Source organism: Neodiprion fabricii, chromosome 2, assembly GCF_021155785.1.
Source record: "Neodiprion fabricii isolate iyNeoFabr1 chromosome 2, iyNeoFabr1.1, whole genome shotgun sequence".
In the NCBI taxonomy this organism is placed as follows: domain Eukaryota; kingdom Metazoa; phylum Arthropoda; class Insecta; order Hymenoptera; family Diprionidae; genus Neodiprion; species Neodiprion fabricii.
This window is the reverse complement of record NC_060240.1, coordinates 3,576,718-3,603,961: the sequence shown is the minus strand read 5'-3', so window position 1 is coordinate 3,603,961 and position 27,244 is coordinate 3,576,718. Positions and strand designations below refer to the sequence as shown.

The 27,244-nt window shown below is 41.0% G+C and overlaps 3 protein-coding genes across 13 annotated transcripts; 2 read left to right on the top strand and 1 right to left on the bottom strand.

Annotated features, from left to right (window-relative positions):
• The first annotated feature begins 2,048 nt into the window (after positions 1-2,048).
• LOC124176290 (peptidyl-tRNA hydrolase ICT1, mitochondrial) lies at positions 2,049-3,194 on the top strand. Its single transcript, XM_046557388.1, has 3 exons — positions 2,049-2,304; positions 2,442-2,630; positions 2,726-3,194. The coding sequence occupies exons 1-3, from the start codon at positions 2,146-2,148 to the stop codon at positions 2,984-2,986; spliced, it is 609 nt and encodes a 202-aa protein (XP_046413344.1). The 5' UTR covers positions 2,049-2,145; the 3' UTR covers positions 2,987-3,194.
• Positions 3,195-3,318: 124 nt separating this feature from the next.
• LOC124176281 (clusterin-associated protein 1) lies at positions 3,319-8,014 on the top strand. Of its 4 annotated transcripts, XR_006869341.1 has the most exons (6): positions 3,681-3,830; positions 3,943-4,139; positions 4,656-5,299; positions 5,371-5,627; positions 6,142-6,518; positions 6,656-8,014. XR_006869341.1 is itself a non-coding variant. In XM_046557376.1 (5 exons), exons 1-5 carry the CDS (start codon positions 3,809-3,811, stop codon positions 6,423-6,425), a joined length of 1,326 nt encoding a protein of 441 aa, XP_046413332.1. In that variant the 5' UTR covers positions 3,681-3,808; the 3' UTR covers positions 6,426-8,014. The 4 variants fall into 4 exon arrangements, 3 of the variants coding, with proteins under 3 accessions (XP_046413331.1, XP_046413332.1, XP_046413330.1); XM_046557376.1 differs by having other exon boundaries at positions 5,371-5,549; positions 6,142-8,014; XM_046557374.1 differs by having other exon boundaries at positions 6,142-8,014.
• Positions 7,460-26,764, bottom strand: LOC124176279. Of its 8 annotated transcripts, XM_046557363.1 has the most exons (9): positions 26,742-26,764; positions 25,786-26,636; positions 17,909-17,971; positions 16,489-16,758; positions 15,021-15,229; positions 12,784-12,970; positions 12,059-12,304; positions 11,192-11,523; positions 7,460-10,001 (listed from the first exon to the last, which is right to left on the bottom strand). In XM_046557363.1, exons 4-9 carry the CDS (start codon positions 16,744-16,746, stop codon positions 9,476-9,478), a joined length of 1,758 nt encoding a protein of 585 aa, XP_046413319.1. In that variant the 5' UTR covers positions 16,747-16,758; positions 17,909-17,971; positions 25,786-26,636; positions 26,742-26,764; the 3' UTR covers positions 7,460-9,475. The 8 variants fall into 8 exon arrangements, with proteins under 8 accessions (XP_046413319.1, XP_046413320.1, XP_046413323.1 ...); XM_046557364.1 differs by lacking the exons at positions 25,786-26,636; positions 26,742-26,764 and adding an exon at positions 24,556-24,754; XM_046557367.1 differs by lacking the exons at positions 25,786-26,636; positions 26,742-26,764 and adding an exon at positions 23,476-23,625.
• Between the last annotated feature and the right edge of the window lie 480 nt (positions 26,765-27,244).

Sequence of the window (27,244 nt, the reverse complement as noted above, 5' to 3'; positions counted from 1 at the left end):
CGAAACTTTATTTTTCAGAATTTCTCTACATCGTAACTTTGAGCCGTCGGGTTTCCAGCCCTTCGAAACTTTTTTGCTTCGTAAAAGAACGAAGCGTTTCCGGAAGTTGAATCCCGCCCGAATTTAAAAAATGAAATTCCAATTAAAACATTCAAAATAATCAAACTCTGACGTTTCCAATCCAATTCTAATGTTCCTCGGCTCATCTTAGTCGAAAAAAAATTTCCTGAAAATCATTTAAAAAATCCAGCATTACGGTTTGTCTCTGATTTCGTTTATCGCTCGAGCTTTTTTCAAACTATTTTATACATTTCCGCCCAATTTTTGACTGGGACAGTCCAACCGATTCGTTCTTAATTCTGCCGTACGAGAAGGGAAGCACGTTGTACGTGAGTATATCAGCGTATAATACACGCGTGCACGTCGTACGTGCAGACGGACAGGCTTCTGGCTGAAAACGGCGTATAATCGAGCCTGTGTTTCTGTTTCTCACGAGTTAGGCCGGCAGTCACGCGCGCGTGCCTCAACTTCTTGTGTAACGCAAAATATCCAGGTGGCGGATATTCGCGTCTATAACGTACTGTCTTCGAAATATTCAAGACTCGTGCGTTTCAACCGCCGAGGTACTTTCTTCCGTAAATTACGAAAACTCAACTTTGAACTACACAATAATACTTTCTTCTCAACACGTGGGCCAAAGTTCTGCTGCTGCACCAGGTTTTACGAATTGGAAAGGGGAGACATTTATCAACTAGGTTAAATAGCTACGGTCCGTTAGAAAACGCGAATGATACATAATTTATTGCCCGGTGTAGAGAAGGAAGTCAAAAAATAAATAAATAACGTCAGAGATTTATTAATTCGTTTACAACGGTCAAATTTACCTGTATATAACTTTGTTTGCGTATATTTTCTAGAAAGTTGATTACGGTATCTCGATAATCAATCGCTCGCCAATCGCGATGGCATTTTTGTACCGTAATACGAAGTTACTGTTTACCCAAACGATGTGAAAAGCGGGCAAAGAGCTCACGTCTCCGTATGACGAACAACTGTAAATTGTTGCGTGGGGCGTATGCCGGAAGTACTTTAAACGACTGCTTAAAGAGTAAAAGTATATACGAAGGCGAGGGGAGTTTCACTTTTTCTTCCATCAAGAGGTCTTGCGTCGATGTTGTTTTACTGACGAGTATGTAAGAATTTTCCGTCCGTTCGTGATCTGTCTGCCACAATCTAAAAAACGAACTTCGCAAGGATATTTACACGACTTAACGTAATCTTGTGCAATATCTCGTGACCGACTCCGCTGCTGTAGTAACCACGATATCACGATATATGCCTGCGTAATTTCAACGAGCGAGAAACGTGAAAGCTGGTTTTTAAATTTGAATGCCGAATCGATCCTCGATAATATCGAAGGCGTGACCGGCGATGCTCGGCTGTCGCGGTTAAAGCGCGGGAGAAATGTTGCAAGTTTACCAACTTCGCATATTTATCCCCAGATTCAGCGGTTTTCAATTGTTGCAAGTCGCGATTCTACGATAGAATCCGAATGTGTGGCTTAGAATTCTTAAAAACAAACCTTGAGGAGTGATCGGGTTTATCTAGCCAATGATCCTACGCTTGTGCTAACAAAAATGCCAACCTTTGCAGATTTTCCAACGATTCAGTTGGGAAACTGTTCCGTTGATTCACTTCAATGTTTCAGATTTTCCAGGCATGCAGCGTGATGGATTATGGCACGAATTACAATGAAGAACTCACCTGGTAAATTGAAATTCTGATCTCCACGTTGAAATCTCCCCTCCTTCTTCTTCTTTTTCTCCTTATTCGCCGCATGCCTGATTCTTTTCTGTCAATTCACACAGTCACTGCACAGCACTGAGCACGTTCTAAGTTCGACGTTCTCGATTTCACGCTCATTTTCAACACGGTGAGCAGGGTCTTTATCAATCGCGAGGTTGGCGGCGGTTTCTGTTTATTTGTTAGTACCAAAAACTTCCGCTCAACGTATGAGGCAGCACAACCTGCGCGGGGTGATCAGGTATTATAAATATTACCTTGGAGGTGAAGGGAGCTGCATTGAACTTGATTAATATATTTATAGGTATATTATTTATCGAAACATCGGATTAAAATACGAAGATGAATTTCATCGCTAGGCAATGCGTAAAGGTGATAAAAAACGAAATAACAAATCAAACTCACGTGTGCGGCCTCGGAAGAACGTTGTCTTACAAAAGTGCCTACTCGCTGGATAACCTCTATCCGAAAAGCAGCCTAAAGCTTTACACGCCCGATTTTGTGAGTAATTTGTGTTGATATTTCTCTATTTCGTTTAATTTTTCCAATAGCAATCACTTCGAAATACTCGCATGGCCGATTTTACATGCCGGCTAAAAACATAACCTGAACTAGCACATCATATTTGATACTTCAAGGCACCCGAAGACCCGAATGTGAAATTCAACGGGTTCATACCGATGGATCAACTCCAGATATCCTACAGCAGAAGCAGCGGACCTGGAGGGCAAAACGTAAATCGAGTAAACACCAAAGTTGACCTGAGATTCAACGTCAAGAATGCTCGATGGTTGAACGACGAGCTGAAGCCAAAGTTGTTAGAAAAGGTGAGTTAAGAATACCGAAGCCTGGAACAGGAGCACGACGATACCATTTCCGCAAAGTTTTATGACCGCCTTTTTTACAAACCTTTATTTTTCAGTATAGCACGAAAATAAGCAAGGAAGGAGACCTGATTATTAAATCGGACGTGACTAGATCACAGCAGCTAAACCTAGCCGACGCTTTAGAGAAGCTGAGAACCATGATCAGAGAAGTCGCTAAACCCCCGCCTCAAATTACAGAAGAAACAGAGGAGAAGTTGCGAAAAAGACACCTCAAGGCAGCCAGAGAACGCCTGATAACTAAGAGAATGCGATCAGACATAAAGAGGAGCAGACAAAATTCGGATTCCGATTTTTAAATTCTTCAATGTCTTTGGTTTTACACCGTAAACTATTCGTCAATTGAACAGTAAAAATTGATTTTCCCTTAACAATAAACTCTGGCTTGCACAAAATCTACTGTGAAATTAGATCCAGAGCCAATCGCGGTATATTTAGTGCTAAGCCTGTTATCGTAAGTGTAAATCAATCCTGTTGATCAATAAAGCTGAAGAAAAGTAGTTTTAACCTGAAGGCATTCGCTAAACCGAACCTAGCAGCCGGCGCGACACTTACTCAATAACTTTATTCCGGATCAGTGTTTATATTCATCACAAATTCCGATAGGCACGCCACTGCTCGGCTGAAATTTTTGTTTTTGTCAAAACCTGAATCTACACGACTGCCGATTTGACTTACCAACAGAGGCTCGAGTCTCCGAAGTCGGTAATTCAGCAACACATCGACCGCACTGCGTTCCAGATTCCGTCTTTATCGGCAAGAGTGACCGCCTAGAGACGAAGCGTATAGTGCTATTTGCGTCAGAAACGGTATTTCATACCGAAAAATAAACTCAATACGTCGCGAAGAAAATGACAAAATTTTCAAGACAAATACGTATGCTGCGAAGCCACTGAGGACCCGATCGATCCACTCACAGATCGAACATCTTGAATCATGAATACGCAATCAAAAATCGCCGTGGACTGCGAATCAGTCACGCAATCACGCACAATACGAGCCCACATAACGTGTGTACGAAACGTTGCCGAGCAACCGCGGCGAGTCTCTAAACGTAAACATTGGACGTTCTGTCGTTCAGTCCGGCTTCCCGAGGTTCACAGAGTTATAAACACGGAGAAATGTCGTTCCGGGATATGCGGAGTAAGTACGAAACCTTATTGAACCTGAACAGTGAAATGAAGGACAAAAATAACGCACAGATACGCATACCTCTAACTTGTTTGTCCATTTTCAACGAAACTTCCGTCCTCAGATTTCACCGAGATGATGCGAGTTCTCGGTTACCCGAGGCTGATTTCTCTAACGAACTTTCGGGTGCCGAATTTCCCTCTTGTCGCCGAAATACTCGTCTGGCTTGTCAAGAGGTTTGATCCCGACGCGGATATTCCAAGTGAACACAACGCGGAGCAAGAACGCGTGGCACTTGTTCGAAGAACAGCTGAGTTTATGGTGGGAGGATTTGAATTTTTTGGGATTATTGCGCAAAGGACCCCGTGAAATCCTTATGGAAGATGGCTCGCAGTAAAATTGGCTAGATTTTCAGTATGTAGTACATATCCTCCCGGTCAAAAGTTTTCATAGCCATAAGTTCCAAGAATCAGTAATTTCCGAGAGTTCGTGGATGGAATCAATCACAGCTTTCGGCCTATTTTTTTAGAATCAACTATCCGGTTTTTGACGATTTATTTTATTTCAAGTCCCCTTGAAGCTTTATGATTCATGAAAATCACGAAATCGATAGATATCAAAAAATCTTAACACCCCTCTTCCGATGCCTGTATCTCGGAAACTACTGATTTTTGAGACTCGTGTTCATAAGAACTTTTGACTCGAAGGATATGTACTATAATTTATTGAAAATCCAGCCAATTTGACCGGGAGCCAATTTTCATAAGGATTCTGCAGGGTCCTTTGCGGGAAAAAGTTTCATTCTTCTACTTTTACGCTCTTATTTGCTTGTTGCAGGCGGTGAAGGCAAACGTGAAACTGAACACGAAAAAGCTCTACCAAGCTGATGGATACGCGGTGAAGGAGTTACTGAAGATGACAACACTGCTGTACGACGCCCAAAATCGTAGCACGGAAAAGGCGATCCTGATGGGGGATAGCATGGAGATAAGCGGGGCTAACTTCGACATCTCGAACAGGATAAGCGAGCTAAAAACTACGAGGCAGCTGGCTAGTCAGCTGACGATAAACGGGGCGACGCTGTTCGACCTCCTGGGGCGGGAAGTCGAGCTGCGGGAGGCGAGGAACAGCAAAATTTCGCGGCAGTTCGACACTTCGGAGATCGAAGTGGCGATGAAACACGTGATAGAGAGCATAGGACAGGAGATAACTGACACGAGGAAGCAGATCGAGAACATAAAGGACACCGAGCAGACTCTGGATGCGAAGATCGAACGGCGACGAACGGAGCTCAGCCGGAACGAGAAGCGTCTTCAAACCCTGAGGAAAGTGCGCCCCGCCTTTATGGAGGAGTTTGAGAAACTCGAGGTCGAGCTTAAGGCCCTCTACGAGGATTACCTCCAGAAGTTTCGCTACCTCGCTTACCTCGAACACCTCCACGAAGACGCCGCCAAGGCCGAGCAGGAGAGGTTCGAACGAAGGCAAGTATCCCCGTGAATTTATTCCTCTAGTCCGAGACCGAATTTTATTTTCACCTTCAAATTGTACGCAGGCAAGCCGCGACGAAGAAACAGCTCGAACAACTGAGAGGGGAAGACGTTACGCTGGAGGGACTCCTCGACGGAAGTGACTCGATATTCAATTCGAACCAGGAAACGATCGGCCACAATTTGGCCGACGCCGAGAAGCAGCTTCAGGAACGAATCGGCCAGGGGGTGCGGATCAAGACCGGTAAGAATTGGCCGGAAGCGACGGAGAACCATCTGTATGATTTCAAGTCCGAATCACTCTTGACTGAACTGCAAACCAGTAGGTCCCCCCTTTCGCACTGACAACTTCTCAACGTCCCTCCCAGTGAACGATGAACATATTGAAATATTAAAATTCATGAAAACAGATTCGTTTTGAAGTTTGTCAATTCGAGGTTTAGAAGAAATCTACCGATTACATGAAACGAGAACTTCCTTTGACTTCATTCGATTACAATTGTAAAGCAATTTCAATCCGATCCAATCTGTAACCGTACACAATTCCATCCTATTCGATTCGTTTTTTTACAAATTCTTATTGACCCAAAATATTCCCTGTCAATTTATCACAATTCAAGAATATAAAAAAACAAATAAAAAAAATGAGATGGCAAAACCGATTTTCGCATAATGCAAAATTATCGCCGATTTCTTGTCTATAAAATGTTGCGGATCAGCAGAGCGAATTTGTTTCAATAAGTATTGCAATATTTCTTCGCTTACTGGGCTCCTATCGCAAAACATCTTCCATTATTATCGCTTCTAACTCTTTTCAATCTCCCGATTTCGTTCAGGCATGGACGGCGGATCATCCCGAGGAAACGCTCAAGCGTTGCAGCGTCGCGTTTACGGAAGCATGTCAGGACGACAGCGCGCGGGAGTTGGAACGGCCCTGGATTTGAACGATAGCGTCGGCTCGTTGGACAGCGACAGCGATCTCTTCATCGACGGAGACTTGGAAGACGACGACGACCTCCTGAACTCGGAGGGGGACCTTGAGCTGGGAGTATTGCACCCGAAAAGCAAACAGGAAAAGAGATCGGTCAGCAAGATAGATCATTCGGACGAAGATTTTTGAGCGAAGAATGATTAAACGAGATTAATTCTTTCGGTTGTATCGACGCGGATGGGATGTTTACTCGATACGGTTGAAATCTGACCGAAAATCCGGGTGGGTAATTGAAACTAGTTTTTACGCTATTTCCGACAATGCGAGGCTTAATTGGATTGTAAGTACTTTTTGCTCGCCGTTTCGTTTCTTCCTCATTTCTTTTTAATTCGACTTGTTTTCCTTGTCACGATATACAGTTGTTATTCGGTGTACGGATCGGGGATTCCTGTCATCACTCGCAACGTCAGTCAAGGCTGAATTGGAGTTTTTTGAATCGCGGGAAATACGCATAACACAAACCGCGGGCATTCTCTGAACTCGAATCTGATTCATTGATCTTAATTAGCTGCAAAACGCGATTCGCAACGCCGTGAGTGATTCGCGCTTTCGCAATTATATGCTCGATAATGATGATAACGCCGAGTGGAGACTTCCGTTTCAGATATATTTTGTATAAGGATATATACCTATATGTATATACACACCTAATTCTGTTTTTGTCACACGGAGATTGAATCCAAGTGAAAAAAGTTTCGGGACCAATTGATCCAGCGATATTTCAGATCGAAGATTCTGGTGTTTTTTCCTTCCTCATATCTGAGCAGATACCAAGGGATAACAACCGAACTGAATTTAAAAATTTTGGATCTAAATAATTAGGACTTATCGTAATATACTGATTTATTTTTCGATATAAGTATCCTTTGGCATTGACGCTATCGCGAAAATGCGTACCTAGTTGGTAGAATACAATGTTACGTATGTGTTTTATTGTTACACGCATAATTCGTACTCGTGTCGGCATTGTGTGCGTAAACTTGTGTACCTATGACGTGTAAGTTATACGCGAAACGGATTAACGTTACTTTCGATAAAGAAAAATGAAAAATTTTTTATTCGTAGATTCGACTTATACGTTGTATTGTGTAATAATAATATACAAATCTATATATATACACCTGCCTAGATGCACATATATACATGTAATATTGATTATTATGTAATTAGGTACTTTTATATATATATATTCTATAATATATGTATACATAGTATTGTGGTAAGACTAAAATCACACAAAAATAAATTGTACAAGTTTAAAGATGTATTATATATATACAACCGGGTGTCTTAAGAACTAGAAAAACAAGATCCCGAGTTATTATTATTATCATTATTATTATATTACATACAATATAATAATAATAATTACATCGTTATCGGAATTTTTTCATTCACCTAAACATTTGTCATCACTTTTTCTTAAACAACAATCATTGGTAACATAAGGCAAACCTCGAAATGTGTGTCTGGAAGGGAAGAAAATTTTTTAACCAATCACTAACAAATATTATCCATAATAATAAATATTATTCATTTGAAAGTTGAATAATTAGGAAAAAACAGCTCACATTTTTCGTTACTATTAACTATTTAATGATGTACTTTTTTCAATTTTCCATGTTATGTAGATATGCGTCCGTGTTGCTTACCTCGTATTGGCTTTACTTATAAACATGTAATAATTTACATTCGTCTATTTGTTTTTTCATTTATGCGAAAAAAAAAATTGTCCCACCTATTAGTCAACTACAAACAATAACCACTATACTCTGCTTACACGCATACAAATTTGTGCACTTAGACCGGAATTAGGCTATGCTCGTTTCGTTTTTTATCATTAGGCTGCAATTCTTGTACGGGTGTGCAGGACTTTGTTTTTAATTTTCCTGTATACAGTACGATTACGATCTTTGGTTTTCACGAATATTCGATTGACTTTTGCGTTATCAGTTCGAAAGACGTTCGAACTTTCTAAATTCAATGCTGCGTGACATACGTACATAATATAGATAGGTACGTATGCTTCTATCCCCTAATTACACGTATAAATATGTATAATGTATATGTATACGTGACGCGATAAATAAAAATCAATATATATAAAATTACATATTATTATAAAATTGCAAACAAGCACCAGATCCAAACTAATTCGAGGCAAGGCCTTTTTTAAATATACATATACATACAATTAATTATACGAGATAATCTTTCTTCGTAGAAAAATATCGTCAGTCTACGGTAATTATTATTTTATTCCTTCACTTTTTGCTCCTCTTCTTTCCGTTTATTGTTCTCGTCGTCTTTTCGGGGAGTTTGCATCTTCTGTACCTTCAGTTTCGCCCGGTTTAGTTTTACATATTTTAAATACAAACATATCTTCACATAATTATACAATCATATTACATATCTCACCGCATATTATTATTAATTATCATTGTTGTTATTATTATTATTATTATTATTATTATTATTAGTTTTATAATATCGTATTATTTCGTCGACTGAACACGTCGCACATATTGTTTAAATATTATATTATATATTATATTATGCATAAAAATTGTTCATTTTACAATTCAATATTTCTTTCACACACGGCACGTTATAATCGTGTGGTTGAGTAATTGTCTCTTTAATTAATTAATTAATCAATTAATAATTCAATCAATCGATCGATCGTCTATCTTTATCACCATTATAGATTAACGTTGCGCGATCACGGAATAAAAATTAACAATAATAAGGATCCGATAATAGTTGATCACACATATACACACAGATCTCAATTCCCTATCTGTATATTGAAATGATAAATACCTCTAATTGGATAGTTATTTTCGTCGTTCAACACAAGAAGATGACGAGGGAAAAGTACGGTATTAACTGCAGAAGTAATAGGTATAACCAGATAAATAAATAAGTAAATACAATTTGCAGGCAACCGGAAAGTTTGTTGAAAACAGTATTGAAATAAAATTATATCCTTCTAAAAGTAAAAGGGAATTATAAATCATAAATGAAACTTTTTTAATATTATAAGGCTGTCGTCAAAAATGATTGTTGTTGTTTTTGTCGTGAACGTTGTAATTATAGCTGTAAAAATACGTCCTCGCTATTATCGGTGTCCCGTGGAAATTTTTCACGTAAAATTCGGGAATAACATCGGGTTTTCGCTACCTGCTCGCAGGCTGTACCAGCGGCGAGGTTTGGGGTTTAGATTCGGTCAGGGTCGCCGGGGCCGCAGGAACGGGTTCGAGGTCTGGGAGTGAGCACTTCTCCTTGAGCTCGGCGTACCTCGTCCTGACGTTCCTGGCCAAATCCTGGCCGTACCTGTAGGCTGTTTTATCGACAATGGACTGAGTCTTTACGCAGTCATCGCCGCCGAATTCGCAGACCCTGTAATGGTGGAGGATGGCCGCCTCGGCCGGGACGTTCAGGGTCCCGTGTCCAGGTGCGAATTCCCATACAAAGTGATTACCGGCCTCGACGATGTGCTCCGGCTTACAGATGTACTTCGAGCGCTGTTTGTGCGGGTGAAGCTTCGTTTTTCGACGCGTTTTTCTCAACGTTATCAACGCCGCTTCCTCGGCCGTTTGGCTCTGCTTCACGCTCGGGTCGTCGCCCCATTGCAGGTAGAAGAATGCGTTTTGAAATGAATAAGAGCCGGTTGACTTGGTGCTGACCCTCTTTCCCAACCACCTGCGAAATCATACGTACAAGCGAAGATTAGTCGTTAGTTTTTCAACCGTTCATTAAATAGACACTCATTGCTCAATTTCCGTTTGTTCAGCTTCTCTGTCGCCCAATATTAGCTTTCACACTTTGTACTATAAGGTATACATACTCCCGTGCGACAAGCGAGTGCGCAACAGCTCGGAACGACTCTTTGATCGACGATCGTATTCTTCAGAGTCAAGGCTAGTCGAGGCGGTGAAGTAGTTTCTTTCTTTTTTCTTTTTTTTTTTTTTTATCTATTTCTTTTCTTTTTTTGTTCGCCGTATTATTTACTCGTATTATAATAGTACAATACATTAGTCATTACAGGATATACACTTTATATCGCTCGCTGTTACAGCAACACGGAAATCGGGCCAATTGTTTGTCCTCGCTTTTGTTTTCTTTTATTCAAAAAAATTACATTCAATGGCTAAAATGAGGAGGGATTCAACAATGAACTTGAACTGTTCCATGGTCAGTTATTGTAACCGTCTTCTGAACGAAACAATTCTATAAGTTAACAAGTCTATGTACCACCATTGGTAAAATGGTAGAATAGTAACGAGGCGAATGAAATGGTAGCGAAAGAGTTCAGGGTTATAGATTCCGTTGAACGCACTACGAATTTAAAAAAAAAACTATTTGTTTTTCGTTACAGTAGCCTTGATGTGAACTGATTTTGTCTATCAATGAATCCTGTAAAAACCGTCTGAACCGCGTTTTTGGATTTGAAAATACGAGAGAATTTTCTAACTGCTGTTACCGCATGCAGTCCTTGACTGTTTTCATTTTTTATACACAGCCGAAAAGTGTAATGGTTCGCACGGGTTTCAAATGACAATGAGTTTGTGGCTGCTTCCTTGTTATTTCAACAGAATAACTTGAACCGTTATTGGAACGACTCTTAAGTTCACTAGAATTTTCTAGTGACTTTAACAAATGAATTACTTCTCAGCGATATACTTGGGTTCACTAGAATGTTCTAGGAACTGTAACAAATAGACTTCTTCTCAACGATATACTTGGGTTTGCTAGAATTTTCTAGGGACTTTAAAAAATTAACTTCCCAGCGATATGCTTGGATTTACTAGAATTTTCTAGGGACTGTAACAAATGAACATCTTCTCAGTGATATACGGATGAATTCTCTGCTAGGAAACTGCGGCACCCACCTTATGAGTTCGGGTATCGTGTCGTTGTGTCTGGGAATGATGTACTCGTCGAGGTCGAGAAAAGCGACGTACTCGAACTGGTACATGGACCGGTACAAACAGTCGTTAAGTGCGGCGAACAGACCCTCGGTCCGTATTTCGAGCTGAGAAATCATGTCGAGGTGATGCCATGGGAGTAACGTCACCAGGGGATAGTCGCTCCCGGGTGCCGAGCGAGACTCGTAGTCCCTGATGACGCAGCCAGCCTCCTGACCCAGGGTGTCGTTATAGAGGGTCACGTGAGTCGCGCCCAGCAGCAGGTGTAGTTCTACGAACTCAATCAACTGCATGACCTGTGTGGCCAGACAACAAAGGGTTAAATCGCGATCCAAAGCTACAGGAATCTGCAGAAGCTACTTAGGAGTAATTCGCTCGGTAATGAACTAGGTGATTTCAATCCGTTAACGTCGCCGTCGAACGGCTTCCATTGATTCCTCTTCTATCATGCGGTTTTCCTTCATTACTATGTGTACCAGGTGATTTCCATTGACTTGTTACAATGTTATCCCTAATTTTCAACGGTTACGAATGGATAGAATCACTGGAAATCACTTGGTGAATTAGTAATCAACGAACGCACACGACGAGATTGAAGTCCATAGCTCCATTCAGTGTCGACGAATCGAAACCATTTGGTCTTGAACGCAAGACGCGAAATGATGTCCATGCCATGATTACCAACACTTCAAATCCTCGTTATTTCGAGGAACATTACAGTCATTCAAATTTCTTTGATTTACAACTCGATTTGGGACGGTTAAATTTACAAGTTTTTTCAGCGAATCCCCCCTGTGCAGAAGGAAGCTTGGAGATGACGCTTCTAGTTACCCTGTTGAACTCGAAGTGCAACGGCTTCACGCAGACAGCCAGAGGCTCCTTTTTATTCGGCCTGTCGGAGGGGCGATTTTGTATCAGAATCCTGTGCGCCGGCGGGGCTTTTAGCCTCGACACAACGCTAACCGAATTCGGAACTGCGTTTGGAACCGGACCCTCCGCCGTTTCTGGAGGCGTTTTTGGCAGTGGACAAATTACGAAGGTCGCGCTGTACTTGAGATTCCAATTCTCCCGAATTGTCTGCGAATTCGGATAAAATTACAGTTTGTAGCGTCAATTGGTTGATCAAATGAATAGTGTGGTTATCGTATACAGTAACTTGACTATTTCTACTCATTATTAACCCTCCAACGACCATATGATTTTTTACTGACGTCCTGAGTTCTTTTTCCCCCACTTAGGGCTTTTCAAAAATTTCCACAAAATTCAGGTAATCAGTTTCAGGTGCCTACTCGAAATTCCAATAGTTTGCATTACAAAATTTTTCGATCAGTTAATTAGTAGAAATGGTTAAATAATGAAAAATTCCCGAGATACTGCGATAAGTGGGAAAGTCAGGGCGGACAATATCGTGCATGTTGGCCGACGGAGGGTTAAAAACGAAAGGTTTTTTCTCCCTTGCGACTTCAATTCATTATACGGAGAAATTCAAACTAAAGGAAAGTAAACTAATGACGCTCCCTTTTGGATCGCGACAAGTATAATGGCGTTTTAATTACCTTGACCTTAGCGGAAACCGTAATAGATGCCGTGGCGTTACCGGTCGCATGCAAATTGTACCACAACCGGCACCAAACTTGTTCCGGTCCCCTGGTTTTGGTGGCCCCGATGACCCTGATCAATCCCGGACCCTCGCCGCCGTTCGCACGGTTATCGTAATAGGCTGAATAGACGAAGAACTTGAACCTGTTGGAGAGAAATTCGGAACTGTGAGAATTTTTCCTGCAGCAATGACACCGCGTGCAATAGAGGAAGACGCTGCTACCAATTTGCATGACGCGGAGGCATTGACGTGATTTAGAATTTTTTAAGCAATCCGTAAACGGCTCTCGCGAGTCCCTGTAACGCGAACTTATGCAAATGGGACTTATAAACGCACAAGAGGGTCATCAGTTGGAGGGTTCTTGTTATACACGCGGATCCTCTCAGCAGAGTACTGAGGACCGGGGGCTGCAAAGCTCAGCGCTCCTTCACAAAATCTACGATAGCTGAAGCGGATAATTTTATAATATCGATTTTACTGGATTTAAAAAAATAAAAAACAAAAAAAAAAAAAACGTCGTTTTTATATACCTAGTACTCGACTCGGAATTATAATCGATTCACGTTGTTCCATCGATAGACAATTAACCCTTTGAAACATAAATTTTTCCTTGCAGTAAAATTCCTTAAAACTGGATATATAAAGATTCTCGAGGTCACTGATTTCAAAAATGAGGTCAGATCTGAGAAATTTTCCAAATTCACAACGGCGGATCTAATATGAGCGAATAGGATCAAATTTTGTATTTTCAATCTACCGTATTGGATCCGCCATCTTGAATTTTGAAATTCTGACGTCGGATTCGTTTTCAGCGATCCTAAAAACCTTCGAGTAACAAATTTCAAGGGGATCGGATCTATTTGTATATTTTTAATCCGCCATATTGGATCCGCTGTGTTGAATTTTGGAATGTTTACACGGGATTCGTTTTTAACAACCCCAAAAACTTAAGATTATTCAGTTCTACTTTTCTAATCCCCATAACCTTCCCACAATCCGATTTATTCTGTAAAAACCGGCATTTTCAACACTTAGTTTACTCACAGCGCTCACTATATTTGCGGAATCATCATAATTCCTCTTAAAACATCAAGATTGACATCTTAAAAGTTCGATTATGCAAAAAAACAAATTAATATAAATCTTGAATAGCCGATTCAAAAAAGATGTCTCGAATACGAAATGCTGTACCGAAAAGGTTTATTACCCAACTGTACTTGCACAACACGTAAATATAGATATATATTCTACTAACATATGTTTAGAACACTGTTCAAATGTTGCAGCTGTTATCTGCAACATGTATCTGTGCATGTTATCAAGCTATAGCATACCGATAAGCGGTTTAATTTATTATTATCGCATTGTTGTGTCAATCGTTATTATCATTTGATTCCGATTCTGAGTTTGACGTGCAATGCGTCATTTTCTAAATCGTTATCGTATTGTATAATCGTCGTACGCGTGCGCAATCAACATCAAGTTATATATTTGTGAGATTAAATCTTCCGCCTCCGGCGAGCCTGTAATAGGAAATTAAAATACCATAGATCACTGTCGAGCGTAATTCATCTTGTCGATGACGAATAATTACTTCTCCCGTACAAATTCTTTCAACGTCGATTTTCACTGCGTTAAAAAGAAACTGAACACTTGAGCAGCTAATAATCGGATGAAAGAGTCCGTGACAACTTCCGGTGACTCAGGTGCTTATAAGCAATCTGAATTCATCGGGATCAATAACGAATTGTAATTAAATTGAAGGCAAGTACGTTGTGTTTTCAGTGCTTGGAAGAATTTATACCCACGTCGTATAATCGATAGCCAACTGGGTGAATTTTTTTAACACAGATGACCATTTGTAAAGATAATAAATCACTCGGCAGCGGAAAGTTCGATTATGGTACATATATTCTAATTGGAGATAAATATGTTCTCCCAAAATGCGGGTGTTCCTGAAGCGAGTAAAATTGTGCAAATTGCGTTCTGTCGATCAATCGAACGACGAGTGTATTTCAAAAATCGGAGGGCGATCATTAATGCACGGAAACGCGAGTTTCACCCCAGATTCTTGAGCAGCATCGAACTGATTCATAGATAATCTTTGCGGCGTTTATCTCAACTCAGCCAATATCCCAGTCCTTTTTACGACAGTTGTTCACCTAAGTAGTTTACCGGTAAAATCGAGTTTACCTGGTGTTTGTCACGTTCAGCCAATCGGCGTGGGTCAGTCTCAGGCTCTGATTAAGATGGGGCAGACGGGATTCCACGTTTGTAGGGAGGCTGGGTAATCCGCGAGGATCGGCGAGGGATGCGACCGGTTTTCCACCCTCCGCAGTATCCTTGACAAGGAGTCCAACATGGTCGTCGAAGCCACCCTTGACTCCGGTGTAATCTTCGGCCTGTCATTTTAAAATACCGAATCAGAAGCTGAGCAGTTGTGGGAAAATTTTTACAGTAACTCTTGGTGCGTTTGGTTATTTAATTGATTGTGTCGAAGATTGTAGAGTTTGGAAAAGAGTGAACCGATCAAGACCGTGCTAATCAGGTTCGAGTCACGTTTGCATTTGTTTGCGAACGTTATCGAGATACGTCTCGCGATAACGATTGTGCATGTGATATTCATACCATAGCGACATCGAAGTGATCGATACACGTGCCTAGTACGAAAAAAACCTATACGGATCACTGCATATCGCTAACGAGGTTGAATTATTATTATTACCCTCCACCCACAGCCCCAAATACTGCATCAGTTGTTCCCGGTATAATTGGCTCCACCTGTCGACCCTGTTAAATTCGCGAAACCCGGTGTTTCTACGAGGATAAGACGTGGACTGATCGTTATTTCCAAAAGTTGGATACACTTGACATGCAGAGAAGCGAAAGAAAGAAAAAAAGCGGCACCTAACAAGAGGAAATTGATTTGTTTCAAAAATTGACGGATCACCAATATACTTATGTATGTGTAAGATAGAACTTGGACACGTTGAAAATGAAGGACAAAATCACGAACAATAGGCGGAAGAGATAATTTCTCGACAGTTATTGAACGACGCTCAATTTGTCACTGCAGCATTGCATTTTATGTCTAGATAAATCTGTCTTGAAAATATATGACAATGGTTTCATGTTGACGCAGGGTTACAACTGTGAATTTCACGAGCTAAATTCTCAATTCTACAGGTTCCAACCGACGGCCACACAATTATGCATTTGTTCTTGCCATCATTTTCTTCAGCATGAAACGTTGCCCGATAATTATCGACCGGTGGAAACGATTATATGTCCAAAATTGAATCCCAAGTGTAGAGAAATCATCGGCGCCACGGCCATCTTGATTTTGTATTTTCGATTATTTCGCACAACTCTGCACAAGGTACAATTTTTCACGGTGAATATTTTCGTTAAAAAGAACGAAGAAAAGTCTTCAATATCCGATTTAAATGGAGAGATCCGTACACTTTTGCATGCGATTTTTAAATTTATGATTTACAAAACGCTAATTAAACGAACGACCGCGCAACGAGGGAAATAAAGAAACAAACAAGGCGCAAAAATACATCTATGCAAGGCCATAAATGCCAGCGGGATTAAGCGGTGGCAGTAATTAACCCCGTCGGTAAGGAAAAGCAGGGGTGAAACCGTTAATCACACTCACCCCAACCTCCTCGTAATCTGGTCTGTCCGGGGCGGCGATCAGCCTGTGACCATTTCTGTGACCGTTTCTATGACCGCCAAGTGCCCCAGTACCTCCGACATTTGAGCCGTGCCTGTCGTCGATGAGAAATATCTCGGTCAGAACGATCAGGCCAAAGACCGCGAAGAACATCACCACCAGCATGAAGGACATGTTCGCCCTCTCCTTCAGGACTCCGGCGCTCCGGCCGCCTCCGGGACCCCCCCGCCGGGCCCCCATGCCCAAGGCTCTCTGAAACGCAAGAGGATAACGATTAAAGGGTCATACAAGAATGCCAAGTGACTCCCGGAGCTGTTAATTTTCACATTTCCACGAAATCGCGAATGTAACAAGCAGTTTACAACTTAGTATATGTAAGTGTAATGTAAAGTTGTATGTGTAATGTGTAAAGTAACAGTAATGTTCCTTAATGCATTGCCCTTTGCGGCTAACTTCATCTCGGTCCGAAACAAAATGCGAGTTCGATTCTATACGGATTATGTAACAATGACTGACGATGCAGCCAACGTGAGAGATCGGGAGTCATTGTTACGTATAATTCGTATAGAATCGAACTCGCATTTTCTTTCGGACCGAGAACAAGTTAGCCGGAAATGGGAAGGCATTAAAGAACATTACTGTACATATGAATTACGTATGAATGAGGAACGAATTGGAATCTTATTAAACTTACCAGAAAGTCAGAAATTCGGCACTGAAAAATCATTACGGAAAGTGATGCAGGTAAACAACCGCGTTAATTATTGCACAAGAAAACACTAGCTAATCGAGTGATCTTTTGCACGTTAATAAATAACCGTGCTCGCGGTACGCAGGCTAGATTATAATAGAGTGATATTTTATTTCAGACCCCGGAAACGGCCGGTGATATGTGTACAGATGTTCTCAATTGAGTCTATAATATCGGACGGTAAAATGTGTGTCGTTTTGAAGTCGCCACGTCGGCGTAAATTAGTATAAATCGCCCTTCGGCGTTTCGACAAAACGTGAACCCAAATTATAAGGATATTCGAATGACTGTTACACGCAAGATGGCTCGTTAATTCAGCTGACACTTTACAAACACCAATTGTGTAAACAGTCAATACGAGTTTTCTTAACGACGTTTCTACCTAAAGACTGAGAACCACATTAATGTCCGATTAGATAACGGCTTGGATGTAATATAACATCAAATCCGTTCAATGTATCGAAATTATGTATATAATACGCATACTTCCTCAGTCCAGTAGTAGTAATACTTCTCCCGAATCAGCAACATTCGATTATATAGATCAGACGACTATCTTATACACCGAAGGTGCGAGCATTTACCGTAGCCTCCAAATCATTGAATCGTTCTAGGTTTTAAGATAAATTGTTCGATAAGAAATCGGCTTACCTAATAGAGTTCCAGACGTCCGGCTCGAAGTTATGTCATACATGGAGATGTCGGCATTTGATTCTGAAAGAGGAAAAATAAAAAAGAATTAACCATCAAAACCCAGGGTACCAAAAACTTTTACCTTGCTTCGCGGAAATGACGATTAAATAATTACGAACGGTGGTGGGATAGAGGTAAAGGAATTTTTAAAACAAACGCTGCGGGAAGGTGATAAACAGCAATAAATCACCGGTTTCTACATAGGTATGATGTATTTTATCCGTTGTATGTAGTCGAAGTGATTTTTCGCTTTTCACCCGGAAGAGCGATGGAACGATCGTATTTTTCAAACCCTCAACAACGCGGTAGATGGCTATGTAGCTAGGTATGTATGTAATGTAGGTACGTGTATCGTATGTGCATACGTGATACATAAATTCGTTCCAAACCTTTCATATTTACGGCCCCAAAGTATAACGTGATGTACATATAGATAAGTCTACAATTTCCAGCAATCAAACGACCGGAAAAGAATATTTTTATATTGGTAAATGGGATTGTTTACAGAATGCTATATATTTATACGACTTTTTTTTAATGTCTTCGGTGCACTCGTGTCGATAAAGTTTTTTAATATCCCACGAATGAGATATGTAAAATTACACGTAAAAAGAACAAAGTACGGCATTTCAATTCAGAAAATTTTAACAACACACGTGTGCATAATCGTTTCTGTCTTTGCACAGCTGACGATGGCCAATTTCTGTTGGTTCAATTGATTCGCAATAAAGTGGATATGACATCGTGTGAGCGCGTGTTCGCAGAGTATAAAACGAAACGAAGGATGAAGCGAATGTTTTGAATATTCAAAAGGAATGCAGTTAATTACGTTGTACGACAAACGGAGAGAAAAGTAAATCAGAGTCAGTTTTGGACAAGTATAATGTACATTTACCGTCAGAGCCGAAAATAAACGATGTAGAGACAACGAGGCTTTGAGCTCGACGTTTTATTTTTCCGATTGTTTCTCGGACGCTCGTTTTTGCCCACTTTCAGCCCTCATTTTTCTTATACGGATTTTCTGGCTCCGTACTTCGACAATGCCTGCAGTGTTTAATATTATATATAGTTTCGCAAAGATGGTAGGAGCAAAATTGATTATCTTTCGTTGCTCAAAAGCTCACTGGGCCGCAACTCAGGAAATTAATGTTTATCGCAAATTATCATGCGGTTTTGTATCAAAGAGATGCTCCTCTCTCTTCGCTTTTCCCGGCAATTTTGAGCCGCTTTCGGGCCGCTGAGCTTGACGAGTTTACGTTATTTGACTGCAGCATAACGTTGGACGTACAGAGGAAACCCGTTGACGTAGAAGAACGATTGTTTGAAGCTTGGGTCAAAAAAATAAATGGCGACGGAGATCACCGGAGAAAATTTTTCGCTCTGTTCGATCAATATCTCGAATTTATATTCCCGTCGCTCGACTCTCGATGTACCCGCTTGTATAATATCTGCGCAAATGTTTGCCATACTAATGTTAAATATACATGCATAAATCATTTCACCGAAACTTGTGCAGAAAAGCTTTCCGCGATATTGAAAGGTTCTATAAATTGCAGCTCCTGCCTGACGTTGACAGTAAAAACTAAGTTTCTCCGCGTCACAATTTTGTAGAAAATTTCCAATACACCCGCTTCGGAGAAACTGTCGATACGGAATGACCAATCTAAAGTTCACTTCGCTTTTTCAGCGCGAATGCTCGATAATTGGCAATCCAATATGGCCGCCCTTTTCCCCGCTTCAGATTTACTTTCGGCAATAAAATCGTTCCAGGCACTCGCCGATTATCGGGAGTTCTTTCACGCGAAAGTAAATGATGGCAAGAACGGTCTTACATCAATCTGAGCAACAATTACCGTCAATTATCGCCTTTGATAAGGAGAGTAAATTCTCGAATCCGATTACGGATTCGTGAAAAAATTACCCGAGTCGAGTGCCACGGGTTGAGTTGGAGTGGTGTAGTGCATATTAATATATACTCGTATACGCAACATTACACGTTTGATATTATTCAGCACGAAAGCCTGAGAAACTCCGGATGGTAACACCGCGGGATATACCGATATTAAATATGTGTGTACTCCTTGCATGTACGTACATACATGGGTCCATAAATGTTGCATAAAAGGGTTGCGGAAGGGAAGAATATACGCGAAAACTTGTACAAGCAGACGCGTTATGCCTCCGGCGGCTTTCTGAAGCTTACATATCCACGCCTCCGGAATGATTTCCCTTTCAGGATTCCGGAGAAACGAGATATGCGTACCGTGAAGCATCATCTCTAATTCATTCGAGAATTTCACACTTGCACAGGAGTGCTGTGGCTATTTTTTCAAGAATTGTAAGTTCTTTCCAGGGTGTGGCGTTCTCTTTAATATCGCGTGGCGGGAAGAAAAACACAAGCAAACAACAATAATTGATTAAAAGTGTAAGTTTGCAAGAAGAAAAAATGGAGCACAAAGAAAATGTTCATAAACGGGTGTAATTGAACGTCGTGTCAATTGTAACTCAACTCGAAACTCCGAGCGTGCAGCTGTTATTACATGTATGAGAAGGAATTATACATCTTTCTCGTGCAGATACACATTATAGGTATACGTATCTATGTATATACACTAGACACCCTATATATACACACATAAGACCTGAGAAAATGACTCAGTCACACAGTTTCTTGCCTGTTGCGCAAGAATCGATCGATAAACAAGCTCTTCACCTTTCTCCGTAATATACATATATATATATACCTGTACCCATATACTTACATATATGCATAGGTATTTCTCTGATTTTCCCGGTATTTGATACTGAATTTTTTATATAAAGTCGCTGCCCAGAATCAACTGGAAAAACCTTCATGCAATTTATAAACTGTTATCCCATCCCATAGATTGGGATAAAAAATTTCGAAGAGAAGAACATTGAGCTGAAATTATATATCTACATGTAACTGGGTTCAGTTATATATTACGTAACACCGTAATTTTTGATGAAAGAGAAAAGTGCTGGGAAAGCTCGGTAACCCAACCGGAAAAGTTTCGTTGCTAAACGCAAGCTATATATTTTAAATTGAATATAGTCCACCCACAGCTTCTGGAGATCAGTAACAATTAACAATTCCTCGCAGGCGTATGATTTAAATCGATGAAGAAGAACGGAAATGGAGTACGTCAGCGGTAAACGCTGTCCCCCCTTTTCTTGCTGCAGTGGCAAGTATGAAAGAAGACGTTTCTTTTTTATTTTACACTTATTTTATTCGCGTTGTCACTTCTATTCTATTTTATTGTCTATTTTACGGTCAGTTTTTACTGTGTCTAGATACATACGTACGTATACTTATAGGCATATATTGTACAAAGCCCGAAGCAAAGGCTTTGAGACGACTCGATAATGACAATAATAATCTTTGAATTGAAAGAATGTCAGAAAAAAAAAAAATTAAATTTCGATTCATGTTTTTCTGCGTTTTATATTCATCACTGAAGAGCCCCGCGATTGCGTGGGCGAACGGTGAGTGCAGGATGAAAGCACACCTTGTTATACACGCATCTATGTATTACAGATGTGTATAATACCTACATGTATATGGTCTACCTACGTGTGAGGACGTTTTTGAAAGGAAACGCGTGAGGTCCCCGACGACGCGAGATTTGTAAAAGTCGACGAGCGAAATACCTCGAGGAAACATTTAAACCGTAAACAAGTTTAAAACCGCATGCATATAGGGTTGAAAAATAAGCGAAGCGTGAATCTATATACACGGGATACGAAAAAGGTGGATGGATGTTGTGCACACAATTTCATCTGCCGCCTCTGCTCAACACGCCTTGAAAAATACCTGAGAGAAGAAAATTTTCTCACTTCGAAACGGCTCCTAACTTTTACGTGCGAATGTATATAATATGTATATACGTATTGTATATACACGTTACTGCAAAGAGAGTATAAAGTTGAAAAAGAACGTCGAAAGAGTGACGAGGGAAAAACGGGTGAAAAGGGAAAAAAACTGACACAGGAAACTCCCAAAAGACGTCGAGTTCTCTTAAACCTTGTAGCTATACCTTGTCTAAACTTTACTCCAGCAATCAGTTCATCTTTCTTTTCGGTTGGGGGGAAATCGTCCATTTATAGACTCGAATTTCAACCTGCGGGTGTCTCCTACTTCGAGAAGTCGAATACTTGGCTATACAAAATTCGCGCAGCTCCAATTGCCTCTCTGCTGACGTTGAGTGGTGAGTTTCGCGAAAAACTCCCAGTATGTAACCTGGGTAGTCGACTATACAATACGGGGAGCCGGGTTTCTTATAAATAATCGAAGGAGCCCGGCACGGTATCCTTTTACAAGCAGCACCCGCCGCGTAGGCTGTTTCTTGAATAATTTTCACTCCATATACGTATTAAGAAAGAAGTTGTCCGATAAGTCTTGCCTGCCGGGCGTTAATGGTTCGCGACATATACAGCAGGCCACGCACAGAATTCTTCAAGATTATTCATGAAAATTATTAGCCAGAGATATAGTACAGGTACTTAGGTATACAAGGCCGGTTATGGATACAGATTCTCGTACTGACATTTACCGACACTTACCCAAGACGCAAACCTTTTTTATGGAATGTTCGACGGTTGGGATTATCCCCACTCTGACTGGCTTAAATTCTCGAAAAGGGTTCGCGTCTTGGCTAAGTGTCGGTAAATGTCACTATGGAAATCTAAATCCAGAACCGGTTGTGTATACCTACTCAGGTACTCACCTAAGCTGTGCTGCTATTCAGGTACGTAGGCCGAGAAATGTGGCGCCGAAACGCCGATAACTTGATCGTCTATGCTAAATTATTCTAGTATCGAGTCGCCGAACAACTCGTGCAGGCTGTCAGGCTTGTATTTTTCTACGTCGAGATAATTTTTACTACAAACTGGAGCAAGTATGTGTCCGCGAAATATCTTATCAACACCTGCTAGGCAAGATTTAAATTCTGCTCTTGTGGTTTTTCTCTACTGCTATTAACTTAAATCAACTTAAATGCACAGGATATCCTGTTTAACCGTTTCCGTAATGAAACATATGTGTGTATAATGTAATTCTCGAATATACATAGGTATACCTGTACGTATATTCTTCTATAATTACGTTTGCACGATATGTACAATTTGGTGTATATTACTAGAGTAAAACTTGATTTCAACGTGATTCGAAAATGCTGCAGAATTTCGCCAACAAGATTGTTCGTTCTTAAATTAGTCGTCGGAAGATTATCGATAAAATTTGCGCATTTTTTCGCCTGATTATATTCAGCGTACCTACATTCAAGATAATTAGTCCTAATCAGATTACCTACGTCCCACGATTCCGAATCACGTGTTAACGATTTGAATAATAATCCATGCACGTATATGTCGATTACACACAGGGTGACCCTTTTTGAGAGGAGAATGAAAGATCCAGTGACAGTTTAATATATTTTCAGCATTGTTTATATGGAGGAAACTGTCTCCCTTCATATTGTTTCACTTTCCCGTATAATTATTACCGTTTTCATGTTTTCACGCTGCACCACATCACGCGCCTTCAATCACTCAAATACCATTTCAAATTCGAATATATCATACCAGCCAGTCATCTTGCAATGAAAACTTCAGGGTCACGGAGGTGGTAAACATATAACTGCGTAAACTGATTGCGTCGTGTTTAACATCTAGTCAACACAGCTGTTCAAATTTACGTTGAATTGTCAAGAATCTCTTTACGTATACTAAAATCCCGGTGGATTTTAATACACTACTTACAACTGTAAAAATTTTCTCAACAACTCAAAGAAGATACGTGAGACATATAATATCACGATATGAATTATTCGACGTTATAATAATCGTAATATCCAGATAGACACACTCGAGATGTTCCCCAGTACAGATCGGGACAACGTCTATTGAAAGCCGTTCATCGGCGTTTTGTTCCGTAATTGAAGAGTACGTTGCAATTTTTATTACGGCTTCATTTCCTTTATAATCGCACTATCGATTATAGTTGAAAATCGTGGCACAAGCGGTTAAGATTATTCAAACTCGATACACAAAGTTCATTGGACTTTATTTATACTTTTAGATCATGAATTATAACAATTTCAACTACCGCTATGCCGTCATGAACTCAGATACGTTATTTTCGTCCGCTATGCGTATTATCACACAGGTGTGAAACATAATTTTTTCGACCACTGGCTCTGATTAGATAACCACGCGTTGCAGGAAACGTCAAACTAGCTTGACTTGTTCGAACAGAACGTCGAGCGTCATCACATTGCTTAATCCGATGTTTGGTGTGGAATCATGAAAGATCAACCGTACACCGTACGGAATTTAACGATTTCTTGGCGATTTCGCGGGTGCATAAACGGGGCTGGGAACATTTTATTTGAACTCGGCCTAATTCATACACGGAAAGAGTCGATTACGATACTCTCAAAAACCAAGGGCGTATCTAATCGTTTCGACGATGCACGGTTCCACCGAATAAATGATCGTAGTTAAATGTGTACTCGGACTAAATCCTCACCCAGCAGATCGCGTGACTTGATGAAATAAGGCAATGACGAACGGCCTTAAACCACCTTCTGCAAAGTGTCGTGACGCTCTTCAGACGTAGTTCTGCATGCAGGGACTATGTTGACGCACACACTCACACACGCGCGTAGTTTGATTCAAACACGAGGAGGTAAATGAAAGTAAAAATATGTTTTTATCGACACGATTGCCCAAATCTAAACATTGCGACATAGAACGACAACTTTTCATCGATGTCTTAAGAACAGCGTGTCAACCTTCACTGGAATAGTGCATGTACCGTGTCTGTCTGACGTACCTTATCTACAACGTACCGTATCTACAAACGTGGAGAACATAGGATCATAAAACTGTTGCGCTTTCAGCATTGTCGGGTTTTTTCTTGTCCATGAAAAGTAGCGAGTAGAAAATACGTAACTGTTATTAAAATATTGTGATCGAGTAGGCGGTAGATTATTAAAACTTTCACCATACTAAGCCGCGTTTCTTCTATAAGTTATTTTTCTAGCCCGGCTGCCAGGGATTGCTATGATTCAAGCTACCCACTTCGGCGCCTCCTACACTCTCGTATAACACAAGAGAGTTTTAATTGAAACGATCAATTACTTCCAGCCGATAGAAGCTCGGCTCTATCGAATTGTTCCGCGGTACCTACCAATAATGAAATGCACGCGGTGATTTTTCAGCTCTGCACTTTTTATCCCCATCAACTCGAACTTGACCGTATGAATTTGCAATTATGGATTCCAAAAAACATTTCTGCAGCTGACTATACGAGCAAATTTTAGAAAAACGACCACGATGCTTATCAACAGAATTACGCAACGACGTATACAATATCACTAACCGCTATATTTTAATAACCCAAGAAAATTGCCGAGATAAGAATTTCGCACGAGAATTACCTTGTACTTCGTTCACCGATACCGCATATCGACAATTAATATACATAACGAGATTTTGGCTTAGTCGAGGAAGTCAAGGCAACATATCCTCTGTTTATTGACTAATTTTTAATATCGTTGCCGATTATGATCAGCCGGATAATAATCAGGCGAAGCGAATACCAGCATGATCAGGTGTGTAGCTGAATATGGGGGGGGAGAAGATGTCTTGTGCAATAATTCCAATTGATCCGAGTGTAGGTACTGTCAACGGACGATAAGCTCCTCTTCGACATGAATTTACATCGGGGCATAGAATTTACGAGGGAAGAGAAACAAGAGGAGTGTCACTCCAAGTATAGTGGATAATCCATTCGGCACACAATAACCTACCGATGCTGACGGGTGCCCCGCAGGACAGTGAAGACCGTCGAATACGCTGGTACTCCTGCAGAGGCTACAAGCTTCCTTATATCATGCCATGTCTGCAGGTGGCGATCAGACATCAGGGCGGACGTTGATCTGCTCCGATTCCAACACTGGTCGTATTCGTTGTCGTCGTCGTCGTCGTGATACGGGCGAGTCGAATTATGACTGGGTTCACATTGAACAAATACTCATCGGACGTAGCAACGTTAACTCGAGTCTGACGGAAGCATTCCTCGGGCCCGTATCGTCGTCATGTCTTCTCCGATTTACGATAGGCGAAAACTGCGAAACTGTGTTTGAAAAACTTTGGCAATCTCCTACCGGCACTTCCTCAGGACCGAATTGGAATCTATTTTTGAACGGATAGACCCTAACTCGTCCGCCCAGCACCCGGTACTCACTCTCCGAATGCAGAGTGGAGTCACTAAGCGGTCTAGGGCGCCGCGACGGACGCCGTCTCAAAACTCGACGCCAGCGCAGGCGCCATGTTTCTCGATCGATCGACTACCCTGATACTGTGCAATGGTGGTGGTGGTCGCGATGTCGTCCTCGGGGTATCACAGCCGTTTCAGGCCGCTCCAGAGTCCATCGGGAACCAAGGATTGAGCCGAAAAAGTTCCCACCTTGAGGCCTGCGGAAGAGCGTCGGAAGTCGTTGCAGCCTCTAATGGTTTCGAGATATCAACCACATTCGAATAGTAGGATATCACACTTTGAAGAGAACCACACGCGCTGTGCTGGTGTGATAAGGCGACTCAGTTTTTTCGACTTTCGATGATCAATGTAACGCTCTGGCCAGGCTGCAGTCGTGTATTCCTGCATAGCCGAAATATAGGAGTGCATGAAAGATAACGGGGCACGATAGTACCAGGCGCTGGGTTCAACCTCGTATGGACGTAGTGGCTGCTACTGAAATATTACCGGCAACTTATACTCTCCCTCCAGTGTAGGTATACTATCTCTCAATGTTCTGCGATGCGGAGTTGAGCTGGTTATAGCGGATATCTAAGAAGTATACAAACAAAGGTTAACGATTACATGAACGGTATAGTTGTCCTCAATTTAATGATAACGGCTAAATGCTCAACTTATATAATATTATACAGCAATTTTCATCAAGTGCTGGAGGTATACATATTATTTGCCAGCAAACGCAGACAGAAAACAAACTCAAGAGGCAAATTATGTGAATAATCACTCTTTCCCGCGATTAGGTCTGGACGCTTTCCTCTGTACGATTTATCTCGGAATACACACTTAAGCACTGGCATTTCAGATGGAGATAATATACGCGTCGGTGACTTGTTAACCCTCGAGGCGATACAACTATCTACATTCCTCCGCCCACCAGCATAATTGCCGCCAAATCCTTTCATGCGCATCTGTATACGAAAAGCCTGATTCAGGAGAGGTTTAGAAGTACG